This window comes from Oncorhynchus tshawytscha, linkage group LG02 (genome assembly GCF_018296145.1).
Source record: "Oncorhynchus tshawytscha isolate Ot180627B linkage group LG02, Otsh_v2.0, whole genome shotgun sequence".
In the NCBI taxonomy this organism is placed as follows: Eukaryota; Metazoa; Chordata; class Actinopteri; order Salmoniformes; family Salmonidae; genus Oncorhynchus; species Oncorhynchus tshawytscha.
Genome location: NC_056430.1, coordinates 58,881,386 through 58,909,233, shown reverse-complemented (window position 1 = coordinate 58,909,233; position 27,848 = coordinate 58,881,386). Strand labels below are relative to the sequence as shown.

Genomic DNA, 27,848 nt, shown 5'->3' with positions numbered 1-27,848 from the left:
CCCCTTACAATTGGGGTAATAGTTCAGTAGTTATTGGGAAATACAGTACTATCTATGCAGCAACACAGCAAGTGCTGTAGATTCACACAGAGAAGAGAAAAAGTGCCTGCGTCAGTCTTCCAGATGAACTTTGTGATGTTCTAAAGTAATAACCTTAACCTACAGCATGATAGGGCATTACCTAAACCAGTGGTGGTACCCTGCCAGTGTACAAGGGCAAGTCAGTGTATCGGCCCACTCTAGCACAGCATAGAAGTGTAGCACAGTCAAGCTACATGGCAGAGTCAGATGTACAAATATGTGAATCTGACATAAGCTTGATTTTGAAAAGTAATGCTTTGTTTCTTTGTATATATACACACAGTTGAAGTCAGAAGTTTACATAAACTTAGATTGGAGTCATTAAAACTTGTTTTTCAACCACTCCATACATTTCTTGTTTACTAACTATAGTTTTGGCAAGTCAGTTAGGACATTACTTTGTGCATGACAAGTAATTTTTCCAACAATTGCTTACAGACAGATTGTTTCACTGTATCACAATTCCAGTGGGTCAGAAGTTTACATACACTAAGTTGACTGTGCATTTAAACAGCATGGAAAATTATGTCATGGCTTTAGAAGCTTCTGATAAATGATGTCAATTAGCCTAAGTCAATTGGAGGTGTACCTGTGGATGTATTTCAAGGCCTACCTTCAAACTCAGTGCTTGACATCATGGGAAAAAGCAAAGAAATCAACAATTGTAGACCTCCACAAGTGTGGTTCATCCTTGGGAGCAATTTCCAAACGCCTGAAGGTAGCACGTTCATCTGTACAAACAATAGTACGCAAGTATAAACACCATGGGACCACGTAGCCGTCATACCGCTCAGGAAGGAGACAATCTCTAGGAGACCGAGCACAACGCACGTTGGTGCAAAAAGTGCCAATCAATCCCAGAACAACCACAAAGGACATTGTGAAGATGCTGGAGGAAACAGGTACAAAAGTATCTATATCCACAGTAAAACGAGTCCTATATCAACATAACCCGAAAGGCCGCTCAGCAAGGAAGAAGCCACTGCTCCAAAACCGCCATAAAAAAGCCAGACTGCAGTTTGCAACTGCACATGGGGACAAAGATCATAATTTTAGGAGAAATGTCCTCTGGTCTGATGAAACAAAAATAGAACTGTTGGGCCATAATGACCATTGTTATGTTTTGGAGGAAAAAGGGGGAGACTTGCAAGCCCGAAGAACACCATCCCAACCACAGGGGTGGCAACATGTTGTGGGGGTGCATTGCTGCAGGAGGGACCTTGTGCACTTCACAAAATAGATGGCATCATGAGGAGAGAAAATTATGTGGATATATTGAAGCAACATCTCAAGAAATCAGTCAGTAAGTTAAAGCTTGGTCGCAAATGGGTCTTCCAAATGGACAATGACCCCAAGCAGAGTGGCAAAACGGCTCAAGGACAACAATGTCAAGGTATTGGAGTGACCATAAAGCCCTGACCTCAATCCTATAGAAATTGTGGGCAGAACTGAAAAACCTTGTGCGAGCAAGGAGGCTTACAAACTTGACTCAGTTACACCAGCTCTGTCAGGAGGAATGGGCCAACATTCACCCAGCTTATTGTGGGAAGCTTGTGGAAGGCTACTTAAAACATTTGACCCAAGTTATACAATTTAAAAGGCAATGCTACTAAATACTAATTTAGTGCATGTAAACTTCTGACCCACTGGGAATGTGATGAAATAAATAAAAGATTCTTATTCTGACATTTCACATTCTTAAAATAAAGTGGTTATCCTAACCGACCTAAAAACAGGGCATTTTTACTAGGATTAAATGTCAGGGATTGTGGAAAAACTGAGTTTAAATGTATTTGGGTAAGGTGTACGTAAACTTCCGACTTCAACTATATATATTTATTTAACTGTAGCATTATCAGCGAGTAGATACTGGCATCAATTGCACATTTCCCCCCAGAAATGAAATAAAAATTATATGATTACCTTAATGACAGCAACTGGTGTTGTAAAGTTATCATTCATATGCCAACATAAGAAAAATATAAGTAATCAACGTTAGGATGCACAGGGGGCTTAAAAGAGAATACACTCGTAAGAAAAACAATATCAAAACCTCTTCAGTTCAAATACATACAACCGGTAGGTATGTGTACACACTACACGTCTCCGATTGAAATGTGAAGCTGTAGCCTCAGCAATATGTGGATATGTCAAGCCAAGAAACTCTTGCAGAGGAAGAAAATAAAAGACAAATATACAAAGTAAAATGGCAGCACCACACCTCAATTCTCTGTAAAACCATTGTAAGTGTGTGCATATTACAAGGTTTATTTTTAAAAAACAAAATGATTGCGGTGAAAAGGCAGTAATAAATAGGGGGTGGCAGTCTGTTGGCAAGGCGTGAGTGATCCCCTGGCGTGTGTGCATTCAAATGTGTCTTGGTAAAGCAGTCTATATGTGGGCGGGTCAATCGTCCTTTGAGTGATGGGCGTCCAGGTTGACCACTTGAAGCTCTGTGAGGTTGCTGCTGCTTGACTGCTGACCAATCAGCATCTACAGGTCAAAAGGAGAGGGATTAGGTGACATTAATGTTGAGGTGACAGTAATGACAGTAGAGTTGTGGTGACAGAGGGACATGCGTGTCATTACCGGGTGGAGCTGCACTGCCGATACAGGGATCTGAACTGTCCCAGGATGTCCTGTGAGGAACACCTGCGATACAGCACCTGGGGGGGGGGGATCCAATAAATGAATCGCGCATATACAATCCAGTAGGGTTGGCCGCGATCACGATAGTATCATCTATTGAGGATGATTGACAGCCATCATTGACAGTAACAACATCATGACAGACGAGACTAAGCTATTTCAACTTGACTGCATGCCACCATGCAGTAAAGAGCAGAGTCAGGCAGCACACAGCAGGGGTAGTGCATGGGTGACATTCTGAGAAAATTGCCTATATTCCTATTTGTTAAAGCCCATTTCAATAAATGTTATATTTACAGAATGCAAGAGCACAATGTAGACAGAGCTAAGAGTTTCACCGAAGCAGCACAAAATGTCTGGTCAGAATGTCTTCTCTCAAATGTCAGATGATCTGGACTAAAATCCGAAGTCTATTTCTATAGGATGGATCGGACACGCTAAAAACTAATGATGGGGAGAAAAAAAATGGTTACATATTACAATATTTTTTGGACGACAGTATAGATATTTGACTCCAACTAGCTAGCGCTAACCGGCTCTACCTGCACCTAAACTCCGGTATTTGTTATCCTATAGCTGACTGATCAAAACTTGTTTTCTCATGTGCTCAAGTCTCTCTACAGCAGACATAGATAGAATATACCAAACATTAGGAACACCTTCCTACTTACATGTTTACTACTTTAATACACATAAGGAAAATTGTCCCAATACTTTTGGTGCCCCAAAATGGAGGGGGGGTCTATGTACAAAAAGTGCTGTAATTTCTAAACGGTTCACCCAGCATGGATGAAAAAACCTGCAAATTATTATTGACAATCTGCATTTTAACCTCAGTCATTGTGTCATTTCAAATCCAAATTCTGGAGTACAGAGCCAAAACAACAAAAAAGTTGACAAAAGTTGTGAACCAATACTTTTGGAGCTCACTGTATATCAGTGCCCTGTTAGGCCAGCTGTGGTGTCTGGACTCTGATTGGCTCACCGGGGTCATGGGACTGCGTATGGGCTGTCTGTGGGAAGGTGTTGAGCACGGTCAGACTGCCGTCGCCCAACGAGGTCGTAGGTGTGGCGTACATGACAGTGTGGGCGCCGGGGTACATCATGTGACCACCCATCGATGAGGGCACCGAGGACGTGACGATGGTGGTGGGGAGGCTCACTGGGGCAGGGAGACAGGACAACACGGGCAATGAGGTGTGCATATCTATATTCTGTAAGGTTCATTTATACAATTATGAATGGTGACTTCAACATGTAGAACAGGTCATAGTGAAAACGAAAACTGTTAACAAAAAGGCAACTAAGGCCAAAAATAGAGCCTGCATATCACTTGTACTGCAAGTACATGACATTTCTTTGACACTTCTCAATGTAACAAATGACCACATACATACCACAATCAAGCATTTAATACAATTAGTTACCTTTGGTTTTCAGATGGAATACTGTTGTTTGATCTCCCCACCTTCGTGCCTTTCACATTTCTATATCCACCCTTCCAGTGGGATCAACATTATCCACATTTATGGTATCAAAACTATCCTAATCAGTACCTTTGAGTTTGGAAAAACTGTTTCACAACCAAATCTCTATTATAGAAGGTGGTCCAGACACCTTTGTGATTTCACGTTTTTGAGAAACACAAAAAGGGAATATAACATTGCGGATAAAGTTAGGAATGAGAATTTCATTTGTACAACCTCTAAAGATGCCGCGGTCATCTCCCTCTTCAAAAGGGGGAGACACTAGACCAAAACTGGTACAGTCCTATATCCATCCTACCCTGCCTTTCTAAGGTCTTCGAAAGGCAAGTTAAACATATCACCGACCATTTCAAATCCCACTGTACCTTCTCTGCTATGCAATCTGGTTTCCGAGCTGGTCATGGGTGCACCTCAGCCACGCTCAAGGTCCTAAACGATATCATAATCACCATCGACAAAAGACAATACTGTGCAGTCGTATTCATCAACCTGGCCAAGGCTTTCAACTCTGTCAATCACTGCATTCTTATAGGCAGACTCAACAGCCTTGGTTTCTCAAATGACTGCCTTGCCTGGTTCACAAACAACTTCTCAGATAGAGTTCAGTGTGTCAAATCGGAGGGCCTGTTGTCCAGACCTCTGGCAGTCTCTATGGTGGTGCCACAGGGTTCAATTCTCGGGCTGACTCTTTTCTCTGTATACACCAATGATGTCGCTCTTGCGGCTGGTGATTCTCTGATCCACCTCTACGCAGACGCCACCATTCTGTATACTTCTGGCCCATTTTTGGACACTGTTAACTAGACGAGCTTCAATGCCATTACAACACTCCTTCCGTTGCCTCCAACTGATCTTAAGTGCAAGTAAAACTAAGTGGATGCTCTTCAAACAATTTCTGCCCGCACCCACCTGCCCGACTAGCATCACTACTCTGGACGCTTCTGACATAGAATATATGTGGACAACTACAAATACTAGGTGTCTGGTTAGACTATAAACTCTCCTTCCAGACTCATATTAAGCATCTCCAATCCAAAATAAAATCTTCCTATTTCGCAACAAAGCATCCTTCACTCATGTTGCCAAACACTCTCGTAAAACTGACTATCCTACCGATCCTTGACTTTGGCGATGTAATTTACAAAATAGCCTCCAACAATCTACTCAGCAAATTGGATGCAGTCTATCACAGTGCCATCTGTTTCGTCACCAAAGCCCCATATATTACCCACCAGTGCGACCTGTATGCTCTCGTTGGTTGGCCCTCGCTTTATATTCGTTGCCAAACCCACTGGCTCCAGGTCATCTATAAGTCCTTATTAGTTAAAGCCCCGCATTATCTCAGCTCAATGGTCACCATAGCAGCACCCACCCATAGCACACGCTGCAGCAGGTATATTTCGCTGGTCACCCCTAAAGACAATTCCTGCTTTGGCTGCCTTTCCTTCCAGTTCTCTGCTGCCAATGACTGGAACAAATTGCACAAAAAAAAAAAAAAAAAAAAAAAAAAAAAAAAAAAATTCACTGAAGCTGGAGACTTATATCTCCCTCACTAACTTTAAGCATCAGCTATCAGACCAGCTTACAGATCATTGCACCTGTACATAGCCCATCTGTAAATAGCCATCCAACTACCTCATCCCCATATTGTTACTTATTTTATTTACATTAAAAATATCTCTACTTGCACATTCATCTTCTGCACATCTATCACTCCAGTGTTAATTTGTGAAATTGTAATTATTTCGCCACTACGGCCTATTTATTGCCTTACCTCCCTAATCTTTCTCAAAAACATGTGAAATCACAACAGGGTGTCTGGACCCTTCTATAACATGCCATTTACATCAAAATAGGGATTTGGTTGTAAAAAAAGGAAACTTCTCCTTTAAATCATTTTAATGATGTGTATGAACCCTGGATGACTGACAGGGAGAGCTGTATTGAAGACACAACGCAGCCATTTTGGTTGCTTTAGAAATGCATTAATTAAATGTCGACATTCATTTGACAAGTATATTCTATTACAGACACCTTAATGCATACTTTTAAAATTATATTATGTGAACTGAACATTTTAAAACCGATTCCTTAATGTAATTTTTTAAAGAGTACCAATGTTACTGTCCACAAAGAAATACTGAAATATGAATAACTTTGACCTTGAAACATTAATGAAATACTGTAGAATTCCATTCACTCCTATGGAGGAGTGACCAATGTGGCGGCCGGTGGCTTCAAAGACTTCCGTTGGTCAATACATAGCATCAGCAATCCAGGGTTTATATATACACACATCATTGGTTAATCTTGATTAAAAAAAGTCAGATTGGATTACCAAATCCTAATCCAAATGATCAGAATCATTTTAGTTTTTCTGTTTTGAAATACCAAAATCGAACATTTAATCCAATCCGATTGCCGAAATCAGAAATGTTTTGAAAAACTGGGCCCAATAGCAAGAGGGTTTACTCCATCAAAATCTGTCAACGATAAGCAGACCACCTGCCTTCCCGCCATTGGGACGACTCCCATTGTTAGGGCGGAGACACGACCATACCATTATATACAGTATTTCTGCCTATGAGAAGGCAAGGAGAAGCAATTACCATAATGTTCATACCTGTCCAGTCCTTTCAAAACTACAGGAATGCCTAGTGAGGAGGAGCTAGAGCCTAGAGGTCGATTTCAGATTAAATTGCCACTGAGAAGTAGCACTCATGTCAGTCTCTCTATTGTCCCCTCTAGATTGAGCTACTGCTCTGCTGCACCCGTCATTCCAGACCCTCCTCCTTGGGATTGGGTCCATCAAGTAGCCCATTTCATTATTACATCAACTTGTAAACAGACCGCTGCTTGTCACATTTGAGAGTGGGGTAAATAGCCTACTAGTAATCATATAACAATTTAACATGAAACTTTTCCCCCTCTCCTCATTATATGAATAATATTATTGCAGTACTGTCCCCCCCCTCCTCAAATCACATTGGCATAACAGTAAAATGGCTCATAAGCACAGACAGGCTGCTGTGAGAGTGTATAGTTGTTGTTGTTTACCTGTGGAGCTGCTTGTGATGTGGGAGAGGTCACTGTGGCTCACAGAGCTCTGCTGACTGCTGGGGTGAACCTGAATGGCCTGCAGCTGCTGGCCCATCCCTCCACCTGAGAAAGACGCACACATACCTAGAGTGAGAATATACATTTTCCATTCAACCATTCTGCTATTTTTGCACACTCATTATAGAGGTCAAGTTTGCATGTTACCTCTGCTAGGTACATCACTACAGTTGGGTGGTAAATATGAACGGGTTAGTTATGAGTGTGTACCAGTGAAGTGGACCACTTAAGTGGCTCAGCAAGGGTTAACTGACCTACCGAAAAGTAGAATCCCCGTCTATACAGCTGTCATATATGCTATTTAACACAAAAAATGTGTTCCATTTTCAGACGTTGTGATTTTACAAATTAAGTACTTGGGATATTCCTACTGACAATTTTAAAGAATGTGCACAGCTGTTAGCCTACTTTCACTACAGTTCATGAAGATGAACACCAAGTGAGATATAAAACTGACACAAGCAATGTTCCATCTAAGCTGCACGCGTCCGCTGACAGAAGCACGAGACTCAACTTTCTAGAGTTTTCCCTGTTCGTTAACACTATCAATGTTTCCCTTTACTGTGGCAATTGTGATCGAATCAACGCAATATTAGTCACTTTTAATGCAACATACCGAAACAAACTATGCAAGACTTTGAATGCAAAACTAACTACGTAAGAGATTCTGTTGTAGGCAGAACGCATCAGAGTAGGAATCTATCGCATTGACACACAACTCAGCCCATACTCTACACAGACTGGTGCAGATATCCAATCAGAGTTGCAGTAGGCCTGAATGCAAATATACCATTGCCATACAGTAGATGGATCTGGGAAATTTTCTTTGAACTGGACTGTGTTTACAGCATGAGCGATTGTGAGTAGATGTGCTTGTTTTGAGATCAAAGCAAGAGCTGCATGTAGCCATGTGTGCACATTTTGTTCATATCCTTTGCTAGTTAGTGAGTTATTAGCCCAGTTATAGATAATTTATAGTCAGCAATAGAGTAGTGATTGCTTCCTACAAGAGTACAAAACAAGTGTACCTTTCTAAACATATTCTTAAAAGGGGTAGAGTTATATTGTGAGACAGTCTTGAATAAGTTTAGTAGCCAATAGGCAGAGGGGAGCATAATGTGTCTGATTCTCTGTAATAATGGTACGGGAATAATAATGCATTTTATTTTGTAAAGTGCATTATTGCATCAAACACCACAACAAGATTTTCAGTCACCTCCTCATCTGAAGGACAAGTGGATAAACAGGTTAATGTCAAACCCTGCAGCGTCTCATGGAATGTAGGTCAACATTGAACACCACCCATTGGCTGCTACTGAAGGCTGAATGATAGCTGTTCTATCACTGTGCTAGAAGTTTATGGGATGCATTTTCTCCATTGTTTTTGATGGTAGGTCACTCTGGTAGGCCTACTTAATGCTCAAATAGCCACAGTAGCCTACTTGGCCACTTAAAACTAACTTAAAGTAGCTATAGCCTCAGTGTTCACAGTAACCGCACGCTGGATGTTTTCACAACGTTGAAGTGCAGAAAAAAAAACATTGGACACAAGTGTGGAACTTTTTCAACTCCCGCTTTTCCCCCATTCGCTAAGACAACTGATAAAACCCTGGAGGGGGTTATTTTTAGCCCTGCTCAAAAAATAACGTGGCTTTGTCCACATATGCAAGCAGACTCCCCATTTTTTCTATTTCTTGTGATAACAGTGGTGCTACTACACACAATCAGTAACAGCCTTAATGCGCCCCCCACACACACACACCCTCATTCAGTAACAAACACTGATGAGTGAACAGACTAAAATATCTTCTCCTATATTCCTGTCCCCCATCTACACACTGACTGCTACTCCTCCCGCTCCTCGTCCCTAAAATATAGCTCCTGTTTACCCTTCCATGAGTCTTTATTATCCATCCTTACTGCCTCCCTTTGTCCCATCAACAAATGAGGCCTCTCCTGTGACTGTTTGCAAGCAGAGCACCATATTTAAACCTCATAAGAGTTCATTCAAACCTGCTATCTCACTGCATTGTAAATGTATGTTTTTTTTTGCCTTTATCGATATATAAAAGAGATAGACATAAGCCCAGGAAGAGACACTGATGCAAGCTCAAACAAACATACAGAGAGAGACAGAGATGCATAGAGGGACAGTGAGGCAACGGCAAACCTAGAAAAGGACGCTAACAGACAGGCATGGAGATACAGTTCTGAACAGCGACAAGAGATAGCTACAGAGAAATGACTGGGATCCTAGATGCAAACAAACCGGGCTCAATTTGAAGACACTCGACACAATCTTAGAGTGAGAGATGCATGCAGACAGAGAGCGATAAACCCTAAATCCCAAGTCAACCCCTGGGTGTAGATCGGAAAAGATCGGATGTGTGTAGCAATAGTGGTAGCTCCATCATGCCCTCTGATAGGTAAGGCAGAATAACAAAATTGGTTAAGCTGTACACTTAAGGTGGCTGCGGTCGCACAGAGAATAAATGAATCATTGAAGATTATTTATGTTGTGCAGACCATTTCATTAAAAAAGGCAGAATTGTTGCCATATTGCTTGTCAAAAGTGTAGGAGATAGGGGTTGATTTGCAATTCAAGGAGAGTTGATGTTTGGAAGTGTCGTGGCATGGAAACAAAACGCGGCGGGGTGAAGAAGCCCCTGACCTGTGAGCGAGACAGTTGCAGGTAGGCGGAGCAGGGTGGTCTGCTGGCCCTGCTGTGTGTGCCCTGCGGTAGCGGTGGTGATGCTGGTCTGGGCCAAGGGGCCCTGGAGGGCCTGCAGGTGACTGAGAGGAATGGTGTGCGTGCCAGGGGGAAGCGTTGCGCCTATGAGGACGCGCAGAGAAAATTAGCGGTGCACAGGTCTCTCGCAGTGGAACCGGCACATAGACCAAGAAAACTCAAAACACATAACACAGTGAGAAAGACCAAGATAGAGGGAAAACAGACACAGCCACACAAACAAAAACAGCCACATAACACAGCATGACTGGCAAAACATACTCAAACACAGTCAGACATAACACAGCCTCACAGACAGATGAAAGCCTCAGACAAAATACAGACAGCTTCACAGAAAAATACAGTGTTACAGAAAAAAAACACAGCCAAACAAAGTCACAGACAACAAAACACTGTCAAAACACAGCCATGCACACAAAACAGACAAACCACATGCACAAACACACAGAGCCAAAAAGCTCCAGAGGAAAACATTTTTTATTGGGGTGCAATATTCTCAAAAACTATAAAAAAATTAAAAAAGACAATTCTGAAGCAAGGGAACAATTTCAGGGGGGTGAACAGAAGTAAACAAAGTTGGGTGCAACATGGAGGGGGTAAATGATAAGGCAAAGAAAGTGGGATAAAAACAGGATACCCCCCTTCACTCACCAGACATGAGAGTGAACCCTCCGGGTAGCATGACGCTCGTTGACGTGGCCGAGGTCTTCAGCACCGTGCCGTTGGCACTGCTGGTGGCACTGTGAGTATTGATGCCTGCCGAGACCTGCCAGCAGGTGGCAGGGATGCTGTTCTGCAAGTGCATGGCCACAGAGGAGGAGGAAGTGGAGGATGAGGAGGTCGACGTGGGTTGGGTGTTGACACCGGCAGGCAGATTGGCCATGGTGAACGTCGGCTTCATCATGTCCTGAGAAATGGAGAAAGCAGGAGAGAGATATTTACGATATTGATCTGTTAACAGTGCATTTGAAGAGAGTCTACTTACATAGCTTATGATATGTAGATAATTTGATTATCATTGATACAGATAAGGGGATGTACCAACCAAATATTTGCTTTTTCTCATGCCAAAAAACAATGCAGATAAATTATGCACTCTGTCCATCTCAGTCAGCACAGTTGGAGTGTTTTTAGATTTGACAAGTTGCTGATACACGTTAAGGATTCCATTGAAGGGCTAAGCTTCAACTCCTGGACACAAGTAGTTTGTGAGCAAGCTGGCATGCTAACTATCTTTATGAAAATCAAGCAAAGCAAATTTGAGTCTGGGGATGATGAGATGAGACTCAATTTCGAACAAACAATGCTGGGAAATACTTATTGAGGCGTAAGACTCCTCGCTTGAATTGGCAAACTATCAAAGAAAGTTAAATATGCTCATGTAGCTCACCAAGATCAAAGTCAAATAGCTCGCTTGCTTTGGTAGCAATTGTCAAGTAAAAAATATATACTGTCCGTAAAATGTATATAGTATGTATAAACTGAAATTAGAAGCCTACATAGTGTTGTCCATTAGTTTACTCCAATTAGGAGAGGGAGGGTAGAGTTAGTAAATAATCAAATGAAAATATATTTAAAATATATTTAAGATAATATACCGTGCATTCGAAAAGTATTCAGACCCCTTTTTCCACATTGTTTCGTTACAACCTTATTTTAACATGGATTAAATTAAAAGTTTTCCACATCAATCTACACACAATAATGACAAATCAGAAACTAAGAGCAAACCAGATGGGATGGTGTATCGCTGCAGAATGCTGTGGTAGCCATACTGGTTAAGTGTGCCTACAATTCTAAATAAATCACAGACAGTGTCACCAGCAAAGCACCTCTACACCTCCTCCTCCATGTTTCACGGTGTGAACCCCACATGCGGAGATCATCCGTTGACCTACACTGCATCTCACAATGACAAATCTAAAATGTGGACTCAGACCAAGAGGACAGATTTCTTGGCCCAAGAAAGTCTCTTCTTATTGGTGCCCTTTAGAAGTGATTTCTTCACCGCAATTTGACCACAAAGGCCTGATTCACACAGTCTGCTCTGAACAGTTGATGTTGAAATGTTTCTTACTTGAACTCTGAAGCATGTTTGGGTTGCAATTTCTGAGGCTGGTAACTCTAATGAACTTATCCTCTGCAGCAGAGGTAACTCTGGGTCTTCCTTTCCTGTGGCGGTCTTCATGAGAGCCAGTTTCATCATAGCTCTTGATGGGTTTTTGCGACTGCACTTGAAGAAACATTCAAAGTTCTTGAAATTTCAAGATTTACTTTAAGACATGGTCAGTCATGATGGACTGTCATTTCTCTTTGTTTATTTGAGCCGTTGTTGCCATAATATGGTCTTGGTATTTTACCAAATAAGGCTATATTCTGTATACAACCTCCATCTTGTCACAACACAGCTAATGCATTCATTTGTGGAATTTATTTTCTTCTTAACTTTTAACAATGCACACCTGTTAATTGAAATGCATTCCAGGTGACTATCTCGTGAAGCTGGTTTAGAGAATGCCAAGAGTGTGCAAAGCTGTCAAGGCAAAGGGTGGCTACTTTGAAGAATCTCAAATATATTTTGATTTGTTTAACACTTTATTTTTGGTTACATATGATTCCATGTGTGTTATTTCAAAGCTTTGATGTCTACAATGTAGAAAATAGTAAAAATAAAGAAAAATCCTGGAATGAGTAGGTGTGTTAAAAATGTTTGACTGGTACGCACACACATTTTTAAATATATGGGGGATTGGAAATGATGCAGACAATTACATTGTGGCTTCTATCAATCTGCAATATTAAAGCCGATTTACCCCTAAAAAAATATATATAAAATGCAACATGGAGTGTTGGTCCCGTGTTTCATGAGCTGAAATACAAGATTTTTCCAAACGCACAAAAAGCTTATTTCTCAAATGTTGGGCACAAGTTTGTTTTCATACATGTTGGTGAGCATTTCTATAAGTATTTCTGTGTAATAAAACTATTTTATGGGGCTCCCCAGGCCCACCCATGGTGGTGCCACTGCAGTCATATAAAATCTATAGATTAGGACTTAATGAATTTATTTAAATTTACTGGCTTCTTATGAACAGTAACTCAGTAAAATCTTTGAAACTGTTGCATGTTGCATTATATTTTGGTTCAGTATAGTGTAGATCAGGGGTGTCAAACTCATTTCAATTAAGCCCTAGACAACCAGGTGGGGAGTTCCTTACTAATTAGTGACCTTAATTCTTCAATCAAGTTCAAGGGAGGAGGAGAAAAAAACCCAAAGACACACGGCTGTCTGTGGTGTAGAGAATCATTGTACCATCTAAACCGATGCGAATTATATTTTCCATAACCAAAAATATTGTATTTTAAGCTGCTGTACAAAACTTTAACCTCTACGGGATGGGCATCTCTAAACCGGGACGGTTGTATACAACAACCAACTTTCCGGGACATAGACATATGGGCAGAAAGCTTAAATTACTGTTAATCTAAATGCAGTGTCCAATTAACAGTAGCTTTTTTTTAATTTTAAATTTTCCCCTTTTTCTCCCCAATTTCGTGGTATCCAATTGTTGTAGTAGCTACTATCTTGTCTCATCGCTACAACTCCCGTACAGGCTCGGGAGAGACGAAGGTTGAAAGTCATGCGTCCTCCGATACACAACCCAACCAGCCGTACTGCTTCTTAACACAGCGCTCATCCAACCCGGAAGCCAGCCGCACCAATGTGTCGGAGGGTACACCGTGCACCTGGCAACCTTGGTTAGCGCGCACTGCGCCCGGCCCGCCACAGGAGTCGCTGGTGCGCGATGAGACAAGGACATCCCTATCGACCAAGCCCTCCCTAACCCGGACGACGCTAGGCCAATTGTGCGTCGCCCCACGGACCTCCCGGTCGCGGCCGGTTACGACAGAGCCTGGGCGCGAACCCAGGGACTCTGATGGCACAGCTGGCGCTGCAGTACAGCGCCCTTAACCACTGCGCCACCCGGGAGGCCCAACAGTAGCTATTACAGTGAAAAAAAAAAAGACCATGCTATTGTTTGAGTGCACAACAACAAAACATTTTTTATCACGGCAACAGGTTTGATACATTCCCCTCTATTTCTATTGAATATACAGTCAGAAACCTAATTAAATGATCAATGATTCACATACACACAAAAAAAAAACCTACAAAAGAAAAAAGATATATATTTAAGAAAACAGTATCGAATTGAAGGTACAGCATGTAAAATGAACCTGTATCAAACTCTCAACGATGGGACATTTTAACCATGGCTGTTTTTGGGGCCCACAGGGAGGTACTACTTCAGGGTGCAAACTCATTCCACAGAGGCCCGAGTGTCTAAGTTGTTTTGTTTTTTCCCCTTTCAATTAAAACCTAGACAACCAGGTGAGGGGAGTTCCTTACTAATTACAAGGTAGGAGCGAAAACCCGCAGACACTCGGGCCTCCGTGGAATGAGTTTGACACATATACTACCTGAATGTGTCCAATTAGAACAAAAATGGTTGCTTCCTGGTTTGCAAAACATTTTGCTACGGTGTGTCCTACTGAACACAATCCTGTTGGGGAATGGAGTGTTTGAGTTAGTACGTACTAACATATTGAACAGACTCAACTGACCGCATTAATTGTCTTGCATTCATTATCGTGCATTCTAGTCTAGGGCACTTGGTTTCCTTTTCTTTCTAGAGGACATCTACAGCCTGTATTTATTTTTAATTTTTAATCCCAGGCCCCCGTCCCCTCAGGAGGCCTTTTGGTAGGCTGTCATTGTAAATAAGAATGTGTTCTTAACTGACTTGCCTAGTTAAATAAAGTTGTTTCTTTTTTAAAGCCTATTTGAACAAGTTATCCCTCTGAGCATAAGTCCATTTCCTCCTCCAAAAACAGTTGCTGAACGAGTCTCTTCCAAAGGAGAGGGGACAAAACTAGTAAACAAACAACCCGGGGTCTCGCGGCTCACCTCCTGTCAGGGAATACCACCACCTCACGAGCTCATAGCCGGTCTCTTTACCGAGAGTAAAGCAAACAATTAAAACCTAGGTTACGAGTGTTATGCCCTACTAAGTTTGCGTTGGATGGCCCGTTTCTTGTTATGACACCGACTGTGGGCGTCTGTCTGGCTGTGGTCTGATTGAGTCCAGAACCCCAGCCAAGCCCACTTTTGCTCCTGAATAGCGTCCCTGTCCATCTGTATTTCAGTGTTCCTGTGACAACAGCTTCCTTGCACCAGCGTGCGGCTCTACCTTGTCGTCTGTACTGTCTTTCTATCAGTGCTTTGCACAACACCACGACAGAGGTGACTAGTCAGACAACCCTTTAACCTCATTTGAAAAGCAATTTCCTCTCCAGAGTGAACAGTGAGGATTCCTCCCACCACATCAGCTGTGAGCCGAAGTAGTACCGTGGTTCATCAACAACCAATTATATTTCAAAGCAAGTCTGGCTCTTGGTTGAGTAAAGAAGCTTAATGAGCAGAAAAATCCCCCGAATCCTAGCCACAAACACTGATAATCTAACACAGAATTAGTTTCCATTTAATCAAACTGCGCATCATGATGACATGATTTGTTGTCACTGGTCATAAGCTTCACTGCTCTAAAATGGGGGTCAATGGGTCAGTCATTAATACAAAAATATTGATGTGAACTTGTGTAGCTCACGCTATAATTCCAAAGTGAAAGTGTAGGCCTGTGCCTGGTAAATGAAGCCAACTACATGACCATCCGAGGAAGCTACCATTTCTTCCCCTCTGCATTAAACCAGGTGAGAGATGAAACTTTGACCTCAAGTGGACAATAAGGCTCAAGACTAGCCCAACGAAGGCCCTTTTTATTTACTCAAGCAAAAGATTTCGCTTCGGGTAGGTGTACGTCGCTGAACCTCCTCACATAGAGCTCACCATGTTTCCTTGAAAATCACGGTCTCCAACCAACTCTGAAAACAGCTGCAGCTTATATGGAATGCAAGCAGCCATCTGCCAAGAGAGGAACTAGAGGAAACCATCCCATATATGGACAAAGAGGCCAAATCTTATTTTTATCAATCTGCTGTGAAGCATTTCAGATGTGTTTATTTTTCATATGCTCATGAATAACAGTGAAGTCTAAGGAGACTTAACAGTTAACCCATCGGTCAGCTTTGGTTAAAGGACCCTGTAGTGATGTCAACCGTTTAAGCAATATTATATTCTGTGAGGTTGAACTATGACTTTGATCCAACGATTTGTTGTTGTTGCGTAAATTAAAAAAATTGGTGGCTACAAAAGTTCTCTGGCTTAAAGTTTGTTCTCCCACACATTTAACCAGAATAAGACGGTGAAGCTACCACTGGCGAGTGCCTTTAATTCTAACACAGTCTGAGATTAAGACAGCCAACACCCTTTTCAAGGGATGCTGAATGCAACTACAAGTTATGACATTCTACACTGGTTCTTTCCGGCACTGCATAGTAACCTAGCAAACCTCTTCGGTTCTGAAGCCTGTGCCCATTTCCCAACAGGAGAAAGAATGAACAGAGCAACAATACACCTCTTCCACATTATTATTATGCACAGTAGGCCAAAGAGTGACATGTTTGTTAATCTATTACTTTGAAAATCACCTCCATGCAACTGCTATGCTAAAATCACCATATAAAGACAGCATTCGGCAACTTGATGTGTGGTAAGCCAGGTGCTCTGAAGCAGCTATCCGTTGCGTTAATCCCAGGAGACTGTCTAACCACCTCACCTTGGTGGGCTCCGCGCAGCCGTCACCCTCCGACACCTGGTAGGTGAGGTCCGTCTCCTCGAAGCCTGTGGCGCTCATGCGCTGGTCGGTGGACGGGTCGTTGCGGGGCGGCGAATCGGGCGAGTTGAGGCACGTCTGGATGAGCGCCTTGCCCGTCTCACTGGTAATCATGGGCTGGAGCTTGCGCGTGGCAAACGTGTAGACATGGCCAGTCTCGCTGGCCACCAGGAGGAGGACCTGGGTGCCCGTTAGAGTGGAGAGCTCGTAGGCCTGGGGGAGTGGGAAGAGGGATGAGAGAGCGCCAGGCATTAAATCAAACTTAATGTAGCCCTTTCCACCCACTGTCCCTGTCATCCCATATACGGGTTGAAAAATGTTTGTCATTGATAAGTGCCTACATCGGAACGCAGTGCCTGTAGAGTAACATGCTATACATGGTACAGGGCTCAGGTTCACCACTTCACAGCGCTGTATGGGTTGAGTGACAGCTGTTCTAAACTTGACCATGTGTAACAACAAGGATGCCCCCCATCCTTCCGGCTAAACTGGGCTACTTTTGCACATTTGTTGTCTGAGTGAGGGAAATGCTGTAAATCCAGAGGAGTCGATGTGTTCTGAAAGATGAGACATTGAGGGTTATAATAAATATCACTTTGATGTGTGCTTCACATTTCCATATTTGAAGACATACATTTACAGTATCAAGCTTTATGAGCGCTGTTTGATCACAGTTACAAGGACGATGTGTGTTATACCCTGGGTTGTCCTGAACACAATGAGCTTATGGTTTGTCGTATTGTGAAGAAAATTAGACGTGAACACGTACTTAAATGCACTAATTCTATATGCACCAAAATTACAATCTGTTTCTCTGAAGTGCCTTTTCAAAGCCTAAGACTGAGATCGTATTTTATAACGTGGCTAGCCATGTTGGCAATAGAATAAGCTTTCAAATTATACCCACCTGACCCAGATTGCGATATATAAATGTAAACAGCAATGGTATGACGGTGGGGACACAGAGCTGTGTTCAAAAATAAAAAACTACAAGTGTGCTTGCCTCAGTTCCTCAATGGCAAAGCTAGGAGAGCTCAAAAAAAAGCACCTTATAGTTGAAAGTTCTTTCCTTGAGTCAAACGTGCATTGAAATGACTTAGGAACTGTACACAGTTTGGAGAGGTGTGTGACCTCTTGGAGACACCAGTTCGACCTCTCACTCAAAACCATTGTAATCGTTTTCCTATCTTGCACCTACTCCAAAATATAAATTAATATTCTTATTATGTTACTGAATGTGCAGTATCCAAGTATTTTTAATATGTCATTGACAAATGCTGTGAAAAGTACAATAAATTAAAAATGCACAAAATCAAGAGTGTAAGGTTTGGATTCAGTCTAGTGTCCTCACCTTTGATCTGAAATAACCAAAATGTAATCATTTCCCCATAATCTCATGTTCTGGTTATGCATATGCTTTTTATAGTTCTTCTGTTAGAAACATTTCAATTGGGCCCTATCCACATAGGCCAATTTCCAGGAGTGTAAGGGGCTAAAATGCCTTTGAAAGCGCAATACACTTTACAGTAACACAATAAAAGAGAAAATGTGATTGTCAGTGCACAAATTAATTATCCATTTATCCATTTTAATTGCAAACACATGTTAAAAATAGTCAAATTCTAATAAATAAATAAATTAAATAAATAAATAAATAAAATAAATGAACTGCTTCATCAAGAAAAATCCCATCGGACAGACGCTTGTCTGAGCAGACTTCTTTCGTTAACGGCGAACAGCACTTGGACACTGATGTTTCTATGGATATACAGAGGTCATCAAGTTGGGCGTCAATAGATATGAACAGGCCCTTTGCATGTATATTTATCAATATATTGTAACATTTGTGATAGGCTATACTGTACCTATTGCATTACCCTACAGTTGCAGTGAATAGTCGTGTAAGACAAAATGGATGAATTACTAAATTGATTTGCATTTAGGATATAGGCCTAGAGGTTTTGTTCACAGGGTCTCAATGCAAAGTCATTTGAGACCTCATGAAAAGCTGTATACAGAGAGTGCTCATCTATACTACTCGTAGCTGTCTATTTACCACCACAGAATGAAGCTGGCAATAAGACCGCTCTCAACCAACTCTATAAGGCTATAAGCAAAGAAGAAAATGCTCACCCAGAAGCGGCGCTCCTAGTAGCCGGGGACTTTAATGCAGGCAAACTTAAATCAGTTTTAACACATTTTTACCAGCATGTCACATGTGCAATCAGAGAAAGAACAAAAAAACAAATCCTAGACCACCTTTACTCCACACACAGATGCATACAAAGCTCTCCCCTGCCCTCCATTTGGCAAATCTGACCATAATTCTATCCTCCCGATTCCTGCTTACAAGCAAAAACTAAAGCAGGAAGTACCAGTGATTTGCTCAATATGGAAGTGGTCAGATGATGCTGATGCTATGCTACAGGACTGTTTTGCAAGCACAGACTGGAATATGTTCCGGGATTCATCCAATAGCATTGGAGTATACCACCTGTCATCGGCTTCATCAATGAGTGCATCGACGACGTCGTCCCCACAGTGACCGTACGTACACATCCCATCCAGAAGCCATGGATTACAGGCAACATTAGCATTGAGCTAAAGGATAGAACTGCCGCTTTCAAGGAGATGGACACTAATTCGGAATCTTATAAATCCCGCTATGCCCTCAGACGAACCATCAAACAAGCAAAAAGTCAATACAGGATTAAGATTGAATCCTACTACACAGGCTCTGACGCTCGTCGGATGTGGCAGGGCTTGAAAACAATTGCGGACTACAAAGGGAAACACAGATGCGAGCTGCTCAGTGATGTGAGCCTACCAGACGAGCTAAATGCCTTTTATGCTCACTTCGAGGCAAGCAACACTGAAGCATGCACGAGAACACCAGCTGTTCTGGAACAATTAATAAAATCACCACCGGACAATTTACATTGACACCCCCCTTCCCTTTTGTACATTGCTGCTACTCGCTGTTTATTATCTATGCATAGTCACTTCACCCCCACCTACATGTACAAATGACCTCAACTAACCTGTATCCCCGCACTGACTCGGTACCGGTGGCCCCTGTATATGGCCTCGTTATTGTGCTACTTTTTTATTTTAGTCCATTTGGTAAAAAATGTCTAGCTCTTCTTGAACTGCACTGTTGGTTAAGGGCTTATAAGTAAGCATTTCACAGTGAAGTCTACACTTGTTGTATTCGACCATGTGACAAATAAAGTTTGATTTGATATAAATGCAAAACCATTCATACAAACTCCTGAGCAACACTAACTGTTCCCTTTACCTGTAGACAATCACTCATAACTGGCTTCATTGAGCTCTACACAGCCCAAATCATTTCCCTAATTTATGACAAGTTATTCCTTTTTCTAACCAGCTTAATCCCAAAATCAAAAATGACAGTACATTGATATTCAATGCAAACATTCTACAAATGTGCTCTGACAACACTTTTGGCGCAAACACACAGAATTCCTTAGCACTGATGCAATGTGGTGTGGCAGCAAGCACATCTCCTAACTAACAAGTATTTATTGATATTGGAGAGAACAATGAACGTGGTCTCTGGGCTGTGGTCCTACAAAGGCCACGAGTGGAGAGAGTCAGGCTAGTGATTATTGGGAGAGTAAGAGGTAAATGTTTCTGAACAAGCGCATTAGTTGCTTAGAGCAGTGCAAGGCCACGTTCAGATGGCAAACGTTGTGGATAATTGCAAATAGAAATGTCATGAATAGAACTAACGGGATTCCTTACTTAGAATGTCAGAAGGTCATGTTTGTTCCACACAGGCTATTAGTACCACAACCCAGTGCCCTACTTAATGCAGCCTAGACCAAGCTTCCTTCCAACACATGCATAGCTATTTCTTAAAAGCTTTTAACAGGATCTCGTTGAGCACAAGCTGTTGTTTCTAAGGGGAACCCCACAGCCATGCATAACATTGTGCCTGTGTACACAGCAGGAAGCATGGCTCTAACAAGCTCAGAGCTCCCAGGCACTATTGTAGTAGGAGGGGAGGGGATCTTTTTTGGCAGCAGCCATTGGCCAGTTGGCTGTGTATGCTATTCAATGAATTCAAGCACTTTATGGTGCTCATAAAACTGGAACGACATCAGAAAGCAACCAGTGTTAGTTAGAAAACAAGGCTACAAAGACAGGAAGTTGCAAACGATAGGAAGGAGAATATAGAGTTGAAGAGATTGAGCGAGTTAGGCCTAGCTCTCCTGTATCCTCCACTTTGCAGCAACACTTTCTGTAGGTTGTCATTTGTGCGGACACCCACCCACACACCAACCCTGGGCTGGCAGGTAACGCTCTTAACCTACTGGTTAAGAGCGTTGGGCCAGTAACAAAGATCGCTGGTTCGAATCCCCAAACCAGCTTGGTGGAAAGATCTGCCGTTCACCCTTGAGCAACACAATTTCTCTCTGGGCCCTGATGATGTCAATTACGGCAGCTGCCTGCACCTCTGATTCAGAGGGGTTGGGATAAATGTGGAAGACACATTTTGGTTGAATGCATTCAGTTGTTCAACTGACTAGGTGTCCCCTTTCCCACACAGTATATGCACAAGTGGCATTGCATCATTGCAGAGGGGAAGGAACCTTGTGGTTGCCTAGGCGCCTACCTAGTAGGCACCGCTCTGTAAGGGGGGGGGGTAGCCTGTTGCCTCCTGGGGTAGCAGGTAGCCTGTTGCGTACACAGGCACACCCCCAAAGACAATTGCTCCCCGGGCGCCGTGGATGTAGATTTAGGCAGCCTCCTACAACTCTGAATCAGAAGAGATGGGTTAAAAGTGGAAGACACATTTCAGTTGAATGCATTCAGTTGTGCAACTGACTGACTTAGGTAGCCCCTTTCATTGCCTGTTTTGTAACAGAGGTTATCAAACTTTTTTTTTGCCCCTCCCTGCTGCATACAGCATACCTGGGTTCGAAAATCTGTGAAGTACCCCTGCCCTGAGCGGGATTGTTTAACTCCTGAATGCCTTCGCAGACTGTACGTAAGAATCGGTCTTAAGAGTATCGCGTTACACTGTGCAATATTAGCAAATTAAAATATTGATATCAACCTGGCCAGATTGTATGATTTGCTTCGGTTCTGTCGTCACATTCGGCGGTTAGCTTGCGAGGCTAAGTCAACTGCAGCGGTGTATTTGATCTGCACATGTGTCGACAGCACCAGTCTCACTCAATGCTCAGGCACGAGTGAATGGAGTTCAGAAAATAACATCTTACAAATAGTTCACATAAACTTTATATGTCCGAACTCAGAATCAAAAATAGGCTTCCTCAAAATAACATGGTTGCTGTGGAAGAATGTTGTGCATTTACAGTGGGGCAAAAAAGTATTTAGTCAGCCACCAATTGTGCAAGTTCTCCCTCTTAAAAAGATGAGAGAGGCCTGTAATTTATCATAGGTACACTTCAACTATGACAGACAAAATGAGATTTTTTTTTTACAGAAAATCACATTGTAGGATTTTTAATGAATTTATTTGCAAATTATGGTGGAAAATAAGTATTTGGTCAATAACAAAAGTGGACATTTTGTCTTTGCAAAGGCCTTAATGTAATCTACTCATAGTACAGTTTAGGTAGCCTAACAGATAACTGGCCAAGTTCCCTGAGCTTAAAGCCCCTTTGAGTAGGAAACATTAATTCCCAACCTAAATACCTCCCTGCTTCTCAAACCAAATGATCTCCTTCACCACACACTTACTAGCCTGCGAACAAGGGGAGAGCTTCAAGTTCATTGTGTGCAAATCACTAAAGGACTTAAAATTGTCCAAATGGCGACAGCTCCTCTTCCCCGTCAGGAAGTTGAAAAGGTTTGGCATGGGCCCTCAAATTCTCAAAAAGTTACACATTGAGAGCATCTTGACTGGCTGCATAATAACTGACTGGCTGCATAAGGTTTCTGGATCGAAGCCCCGAGATGACAAGGTAAAAATCTGTTGTTCTGCCCGTGAACAAGACAGTTAACCCACTGTTCCCTGGTAGGCCGTCATTGTAAATAAGAATTTGTTCTTAACCGACTTGCCTAGTTAAATAAAGATTTTTAAAATAATCATTGCTTTGTATGGCAACAGCACCGCCCTCAATCGCATGGCACTACAGAGGGTAGTACAGACAGCCCAGCACATCACTGGGACAGAGCACCCTGCCATCCAGGACCTCTTATCAGGTGGTGTGAAAGGAAGACCTAGGGAAATCGTTAAAGACTCCAGCCACCAAAGCCTTGTCTCCGCATCAAGTCTGACACCAACAGACTCCTGAACAGCTTCTATCCCCATGGCATAAGACTGCTAAATAGCACTGACACTCCAGCACACACATTTATACTGACTCTACACTAGAGGTCGGCCGACTGATTTTTCAACGCCGATACCGATTATTGGAGGACCAAAAAAAGCCAGTGCCGATTACATCGGCTGATATTTATATATACACATTTGTAATAATGACAATTACAACAATACTGGATTAACACTTATTTTAACTTAAATTGGTCTCAAATAAATAATGAAACATGTTCAATTTGGTTTAAATAATGCAAAAACAAAGTGTTGGAGAAGAAAGTAAAAGTGCAATATGTGCCATGTAAGAAAGCTAATGTTTAAGTTCCTTGCTCAGAACATGAGAACATATGAAAGCTGGTGGTTCCTTTTAACATGAGTCTTCAATATTCCCAGGTAAGAAGCTTTAGGTTGCAGTTATTATCGGAATATTCCCTCTATACCATTTGTATTTCATATACCTTTGACTATTGGATGTTCTTATAGTCACTATAGTATTGCCAGCCTAATCTTGGGAGTAGATAGGCTTGAAGTCAAAAACAGTGCAATGCTTGAAGCACAGCAAAGAGCTGCTGGCAAACATAGGAAAGTGCTGTTTGAATGAATGCTTACGAGCCTGCTGCTGCTTACCACTGCTCAGTCAGACTGCTCTATCAAATCATAGACTTAATTATAATATAGTAAACACACAGAAATATGAGCCTTAGTTCAATCCAGAAACTATAATTTCGAAAACAAAACGTTTTTTTTTCAGTAAAATACAGAACCGTTCCGTATTTTATCTAACGAGTGGCATCCCTAAGTCTAAATATATATAAGAAATTCATGTTAGCAGGCAATATTAACTAAATATGCAGGTTTAAAAATATATACTTGTGTATTGATTTTAAGAAAGGCATTGATGTTTATGGTTAGGTACACATTGGTGCAACGACAGTGCTTTTTCACAAATGCACTTGTTAAATCATCACCCGTTTGGCAAAGTAGGCTGTGATTCGATGATAAATTAACAGGCACCATATTGATTATATGCAACGCAGGATAAGCTAGATAAACTAGTAATATCATCAACCACGTGTAGTTAACTAGTGATTATGTTAAGATTGTTTTTTTTTTTTATAAGATAAGTTTAATGCTAGCTAGCAACTTACCTTGCCTCCTTGCTGCATTCACGTAACAGGTGGTCAGCCTGCCACGGCAGTCTCCTCGTGGAGTGCAATGTAATCGGCGTCCAAAAATGCAGATGACTGATTGTTATGAAAACTTGAATCCGGCCCTGCCGATTAATTGATCGACCTTACACTACACACACAATCATTTACACTCCTGCTACTCTGTTTATCATATATCCTGATGCCTAGTCACCTTACCCATATACATACCTAACTCTGTCACTCCAGTATCCCTGCATATTGTAAATATGTTATTGGAACTGACCCTGTATACAGCTTCTTACTTTTGCATGTTTTTGTTCTACCTTGTTATTTTGTAGAGCTTGCAAGAAAGGCATTTCAGTGTACTTGTGACATTAAAACTTGACCACAGGCCTGAGGAACACATGCATGCTGCTGCTGTAGTCCCATTTGACAGACTTATCTAGGATGAGGTTATCGCCCTACACATGAACCAACCTAAACGCAAATAGTGTCATACCTAACCAAACAGGCCAGATCAAACAATATTGAGCTGCCTTGAAAAGAAAGTGGCTTTGGCAGCAAGTATTTGCATGCTCAGGTTTTTACTGGGCTATAACTTGGGGAGGTGATTGCTGGAATGCATTAAAATGTTCTTCTCACCAGTCTCTATTGATCCTCTGTGGAAGCTGAATTGTTCTACAAAGCTAATCAAGTCCTGGAACTATATAGCAGCTCATGAAAAGTAGCTACTCTGGACAGCCTAATCAAGAACCCTTCATGAAAACATTGTTTTATCAATATCATCTATAAATGGGGCCATTGAACTCAAATGAGTTCGCTGTAAGTTACCACATAAAATAATTATACCTGGCAGATAGAACTCAATCTCTATTGATGGTGTTAAATCAGGTTTCCTGGAAATGAGAAAAGGTGTCCCCGCAGGGGGTCGATTCTGGGCCTTGTACTTTAATGTTTACATTAACAATAGACTTGTCTGTAAAAAATAATTACCTGTACGCCGATGATACTGTTGCTTATGCTATTGCCCCCTCGGTTGACCAGGCTCTCTGAACCACAGTCTGCCTTTATTGTATTACAGAAAAACTTTGTCAAATTAGTAGTGAATGCATCTATAAGTAAGTGTATGTGGTTTTCTAGAGTGCATAAAAATATGTCTGATTTAAGCATATGTACTTTGGATGGTGTCCATATAGATAGTGTCCGTGCTTAAAATTATCTTAGCATCTGGATGGATTAAAAGCTGTCTTTTAAAAAGCATATTGATGAGTTAGTTAAGAAGCTGAGAATTGAGATTCTATAGAAATAGGTCCTGCCTCTCGCTAAATAGTAGAAGGCAGATTAGGACCGACGGCGTAGACTGAACAGACTATGGCGACATCACCTATATGAATGCAGCTACCACTTCATTAAAGCAGTTAGATGCAGTTTATCATAGTGCTTTATTACGGGCGACAATTTTAGTACTCATCACTGCATTCTCTACCAGAAAGTTGGTTGGCCCTCCGATGTCAAGTAGGTTGATACATTGCCATATTCTCATTTATAAAGCCCTTTTACATAAAGTCCCACTGTACCTAACATCATTACTAAACTTGAGACATACAAATTACCACACCCAGTCTCGGGGATGGCCGTCTCTACTGAGTTAACTAAAAGCTGATTTTCCTTTCTTGTACCATATTTGTTGAACAATCCTCAAAATGTGATGTTCTGGTGCTTCTAGCGCAATTCAGAAAGCTGATTGAGGACCTTAATTACTGATGAATGCGTTTCTTTTTTATGACAGTGTTTTTCTTTCTGTTTGCATTTTGATGTGCATTTTACTGTAATTTATGCAATTCAGAGACCTTGGTCTCAGTATGACTCAGGGATAAAAAAATATATAAAAAAATACAGGTTAAATCAATTAGTTAGCTGTCAGGTCATTACTAGTTACCATAGCCCCCGTCTATTTTTACAATTTCTCGTAAAATTGATTTTAAACCTAAGCACACTGCTAACCTTATGCCTAACCTTAAATTAAGACCAATAAGCACATTTTTGTTTTTATGAATGTTTACCATAGCGTCAACACTTGTGGCTGTGAAATGAAACGTCTGCGCAGGTGTGGGAGCATGAGCACAGGTTGGCAGCATGTCTGCAATGAAAACAGAGAGAGATGACTGACAACTAACCTTCTTCATAATGCCAGTCTTCCTCTTGCTAAAAGTTGTGTACCGCCGAAGTTTGTTGTCTATAAATTCCATTTTGATCTTGACTCGTCCGCGGGTTTTCTTGCCTGGCTTTGCCCCTGTTGCACCTCCCGTGACACCACCATAACCTCCCGGGGGTTGCCCCATAGACGTCGTCGATGCAGCGACTTCCATCTCAGCTCTCTCTCGTTTCACCCCTCTTCGGTCCCCGGCTGAACCCATGGTATCATCATCATCCCCGGAGTCGGACTCTGGTTCAGAGCCGCTGTACACCACCTCGGCTGAGTATTCTCTGATTCGGTCGTCAAACCTTCCACCTTCGGCACCACTCATGTTCGTTCCTGGGTTATTAACTTGCAGAGCGGTCAACCCAGTCCCATTTCCAGGTCGTGCGCCCCCTGCTCTTGTACCTAATCCTGCCCCGTTTCCCCCCAACATTCCGAACCTGTCCCCCAGGCCTTCAAACCTCTCGCGCCGCCGCGGTCGATGGATCCACTGGGTTTATGCGTAAATGAGCGATGTTGTGATCGAACAGAAATTATTCAAAAACTGTCCATTCCTCAATTTGTTGGTGCAAATTGCCGTGAAATCCAACTAACCGAGAGATAGCTAGCTAGTTAAATGGCATTTAGCTAGCGACTTTATCAACAAGTAAAGCCTAGCTAGCTAGCTATATAGTGCTGTTGCGTGTTCTCTGTGAGCTTTAGGAAACACGGTCAAATGAATTAGCACAGATTAGTGTAAACGAAAGAAATTGTCCATGGCATATAATTTACCATAACTGTGCAAAGTTGTAGATAGAAGTTGTTTCCGCCTACAACTAATCAATCAAACCCAACCCCCTACTCTTCTCCACATAAGGACATTTCGATTTACACCCATTGGTATTACTCCGCGATCCCATATAGTTCACAACGAAAACGCTTGATCATTCCCAGTCTCTCTTCCAAAATAGATAATTTATGCTATTAACATCTGCAAATAGTCTCCCTTTGAAAATACATTTTAGATGTACAAGAGCAACACATTTAGCGCGCATGAATTATATCTTGGGAAACGTTCTTTCGAGATCTACTTTCCGCCATATACAGCCATACATTTCCTTTTATGGTGTTGTCGCTCCTTATTTGGTGAGTCATAGCTCCAAACAGAGAGGAAGAGAAGAAGCGAGAGCATTTACTCCGCTCAAAATCTGTCTGCGTGAGATCAGCCCTTTTTGTATAAAGGTCCATGACAGTGTCGAATTGCGTGAGGCTTATTTGAGCGAATAGAAGTCTCGTCATGGTTTGGCCGTTATAAATGTACTAAT

At 41.9% G+C, this 27,848-nt stretch overlaps 1 protein-coding gene across 4 annotated transcripts; it reads right to left on the bottom strand.

Annotated features, from left to right (window-relative positions):
• Nucleotides 1-1,804: 1,804 nt before the first annotated feature.
• Nucleotides 1,805-27,546, bottom strand: srfa (serum response factor a). Of its 4 annotated transcripts, XM_024443619.2 has the most exons (8): nt 26,522-27,539; nt 16,821-17,090; nt 10,735-10,990; nt 10,006-10,167; nt 7,275-7,379; nt 3,716-3,892; nt 2,671-2,747; nt 2,341-2,574 (listed from the first exon to the last, which is right to left on the bottom strand). In XM_024443619.2, the coding sequence occupies exons 1-8, from the start codon at nt 26,975-26,977 to the stop codon at nt 2,488-2,490; spliced, it is 1,590 nt and encodes a 529-aa protein (XP_024299387.1). In that variant the 5' UTR covers nt 26,978-27,539; the 3' UTR covers nt 2,341-2,487. The 4 variants fall into 4 exon arrangements, with proteins under 4 accessions (XP_024299377.1, XP_024299382.1, XP_024299387.1 ...); XM_024443609.2 differs by lacking the exon at nt 2,671-2,747 and having other exon boundaries at nt 1,805-2,574; nt 26,522-27,546; XM_024443626.2 differs by lacking the exon at nt 10,006-10,167 and having other exon boundaries at nt 26,522-27,533.
• Nucleotides 27,547-27,848: the final 302 nt, after the last annotated feature.

What these genes read in the sequence shown, in the direction of transcription:
- srfa (XM_024443609.2), bottom strand. Translation starts at nt 26,977, where the DNA reads ATGTTGGGGGGAAACGGGGCAGGATTAGGTACAAGAGCAGGGGGCGCA. An exon ending in TGCAACTGTCTCGCTCACAG is followed by an intron (nt 7,380 to 10,005) that starts GTCAGGGGCTTC and finishes CGTCTTTCTCAG; the next exon opens with GTGGAGGGATGGGCCAGCAG. An exon ending in TACGCAGTCCCATGACCCCG is followed by an intron (nt 2,575 to 3,715) that starts GTGAGCCAATCA and finishes TTTGACCTGTAG; the next exon opens with ATGCTGATTGGTCAGCAGTC.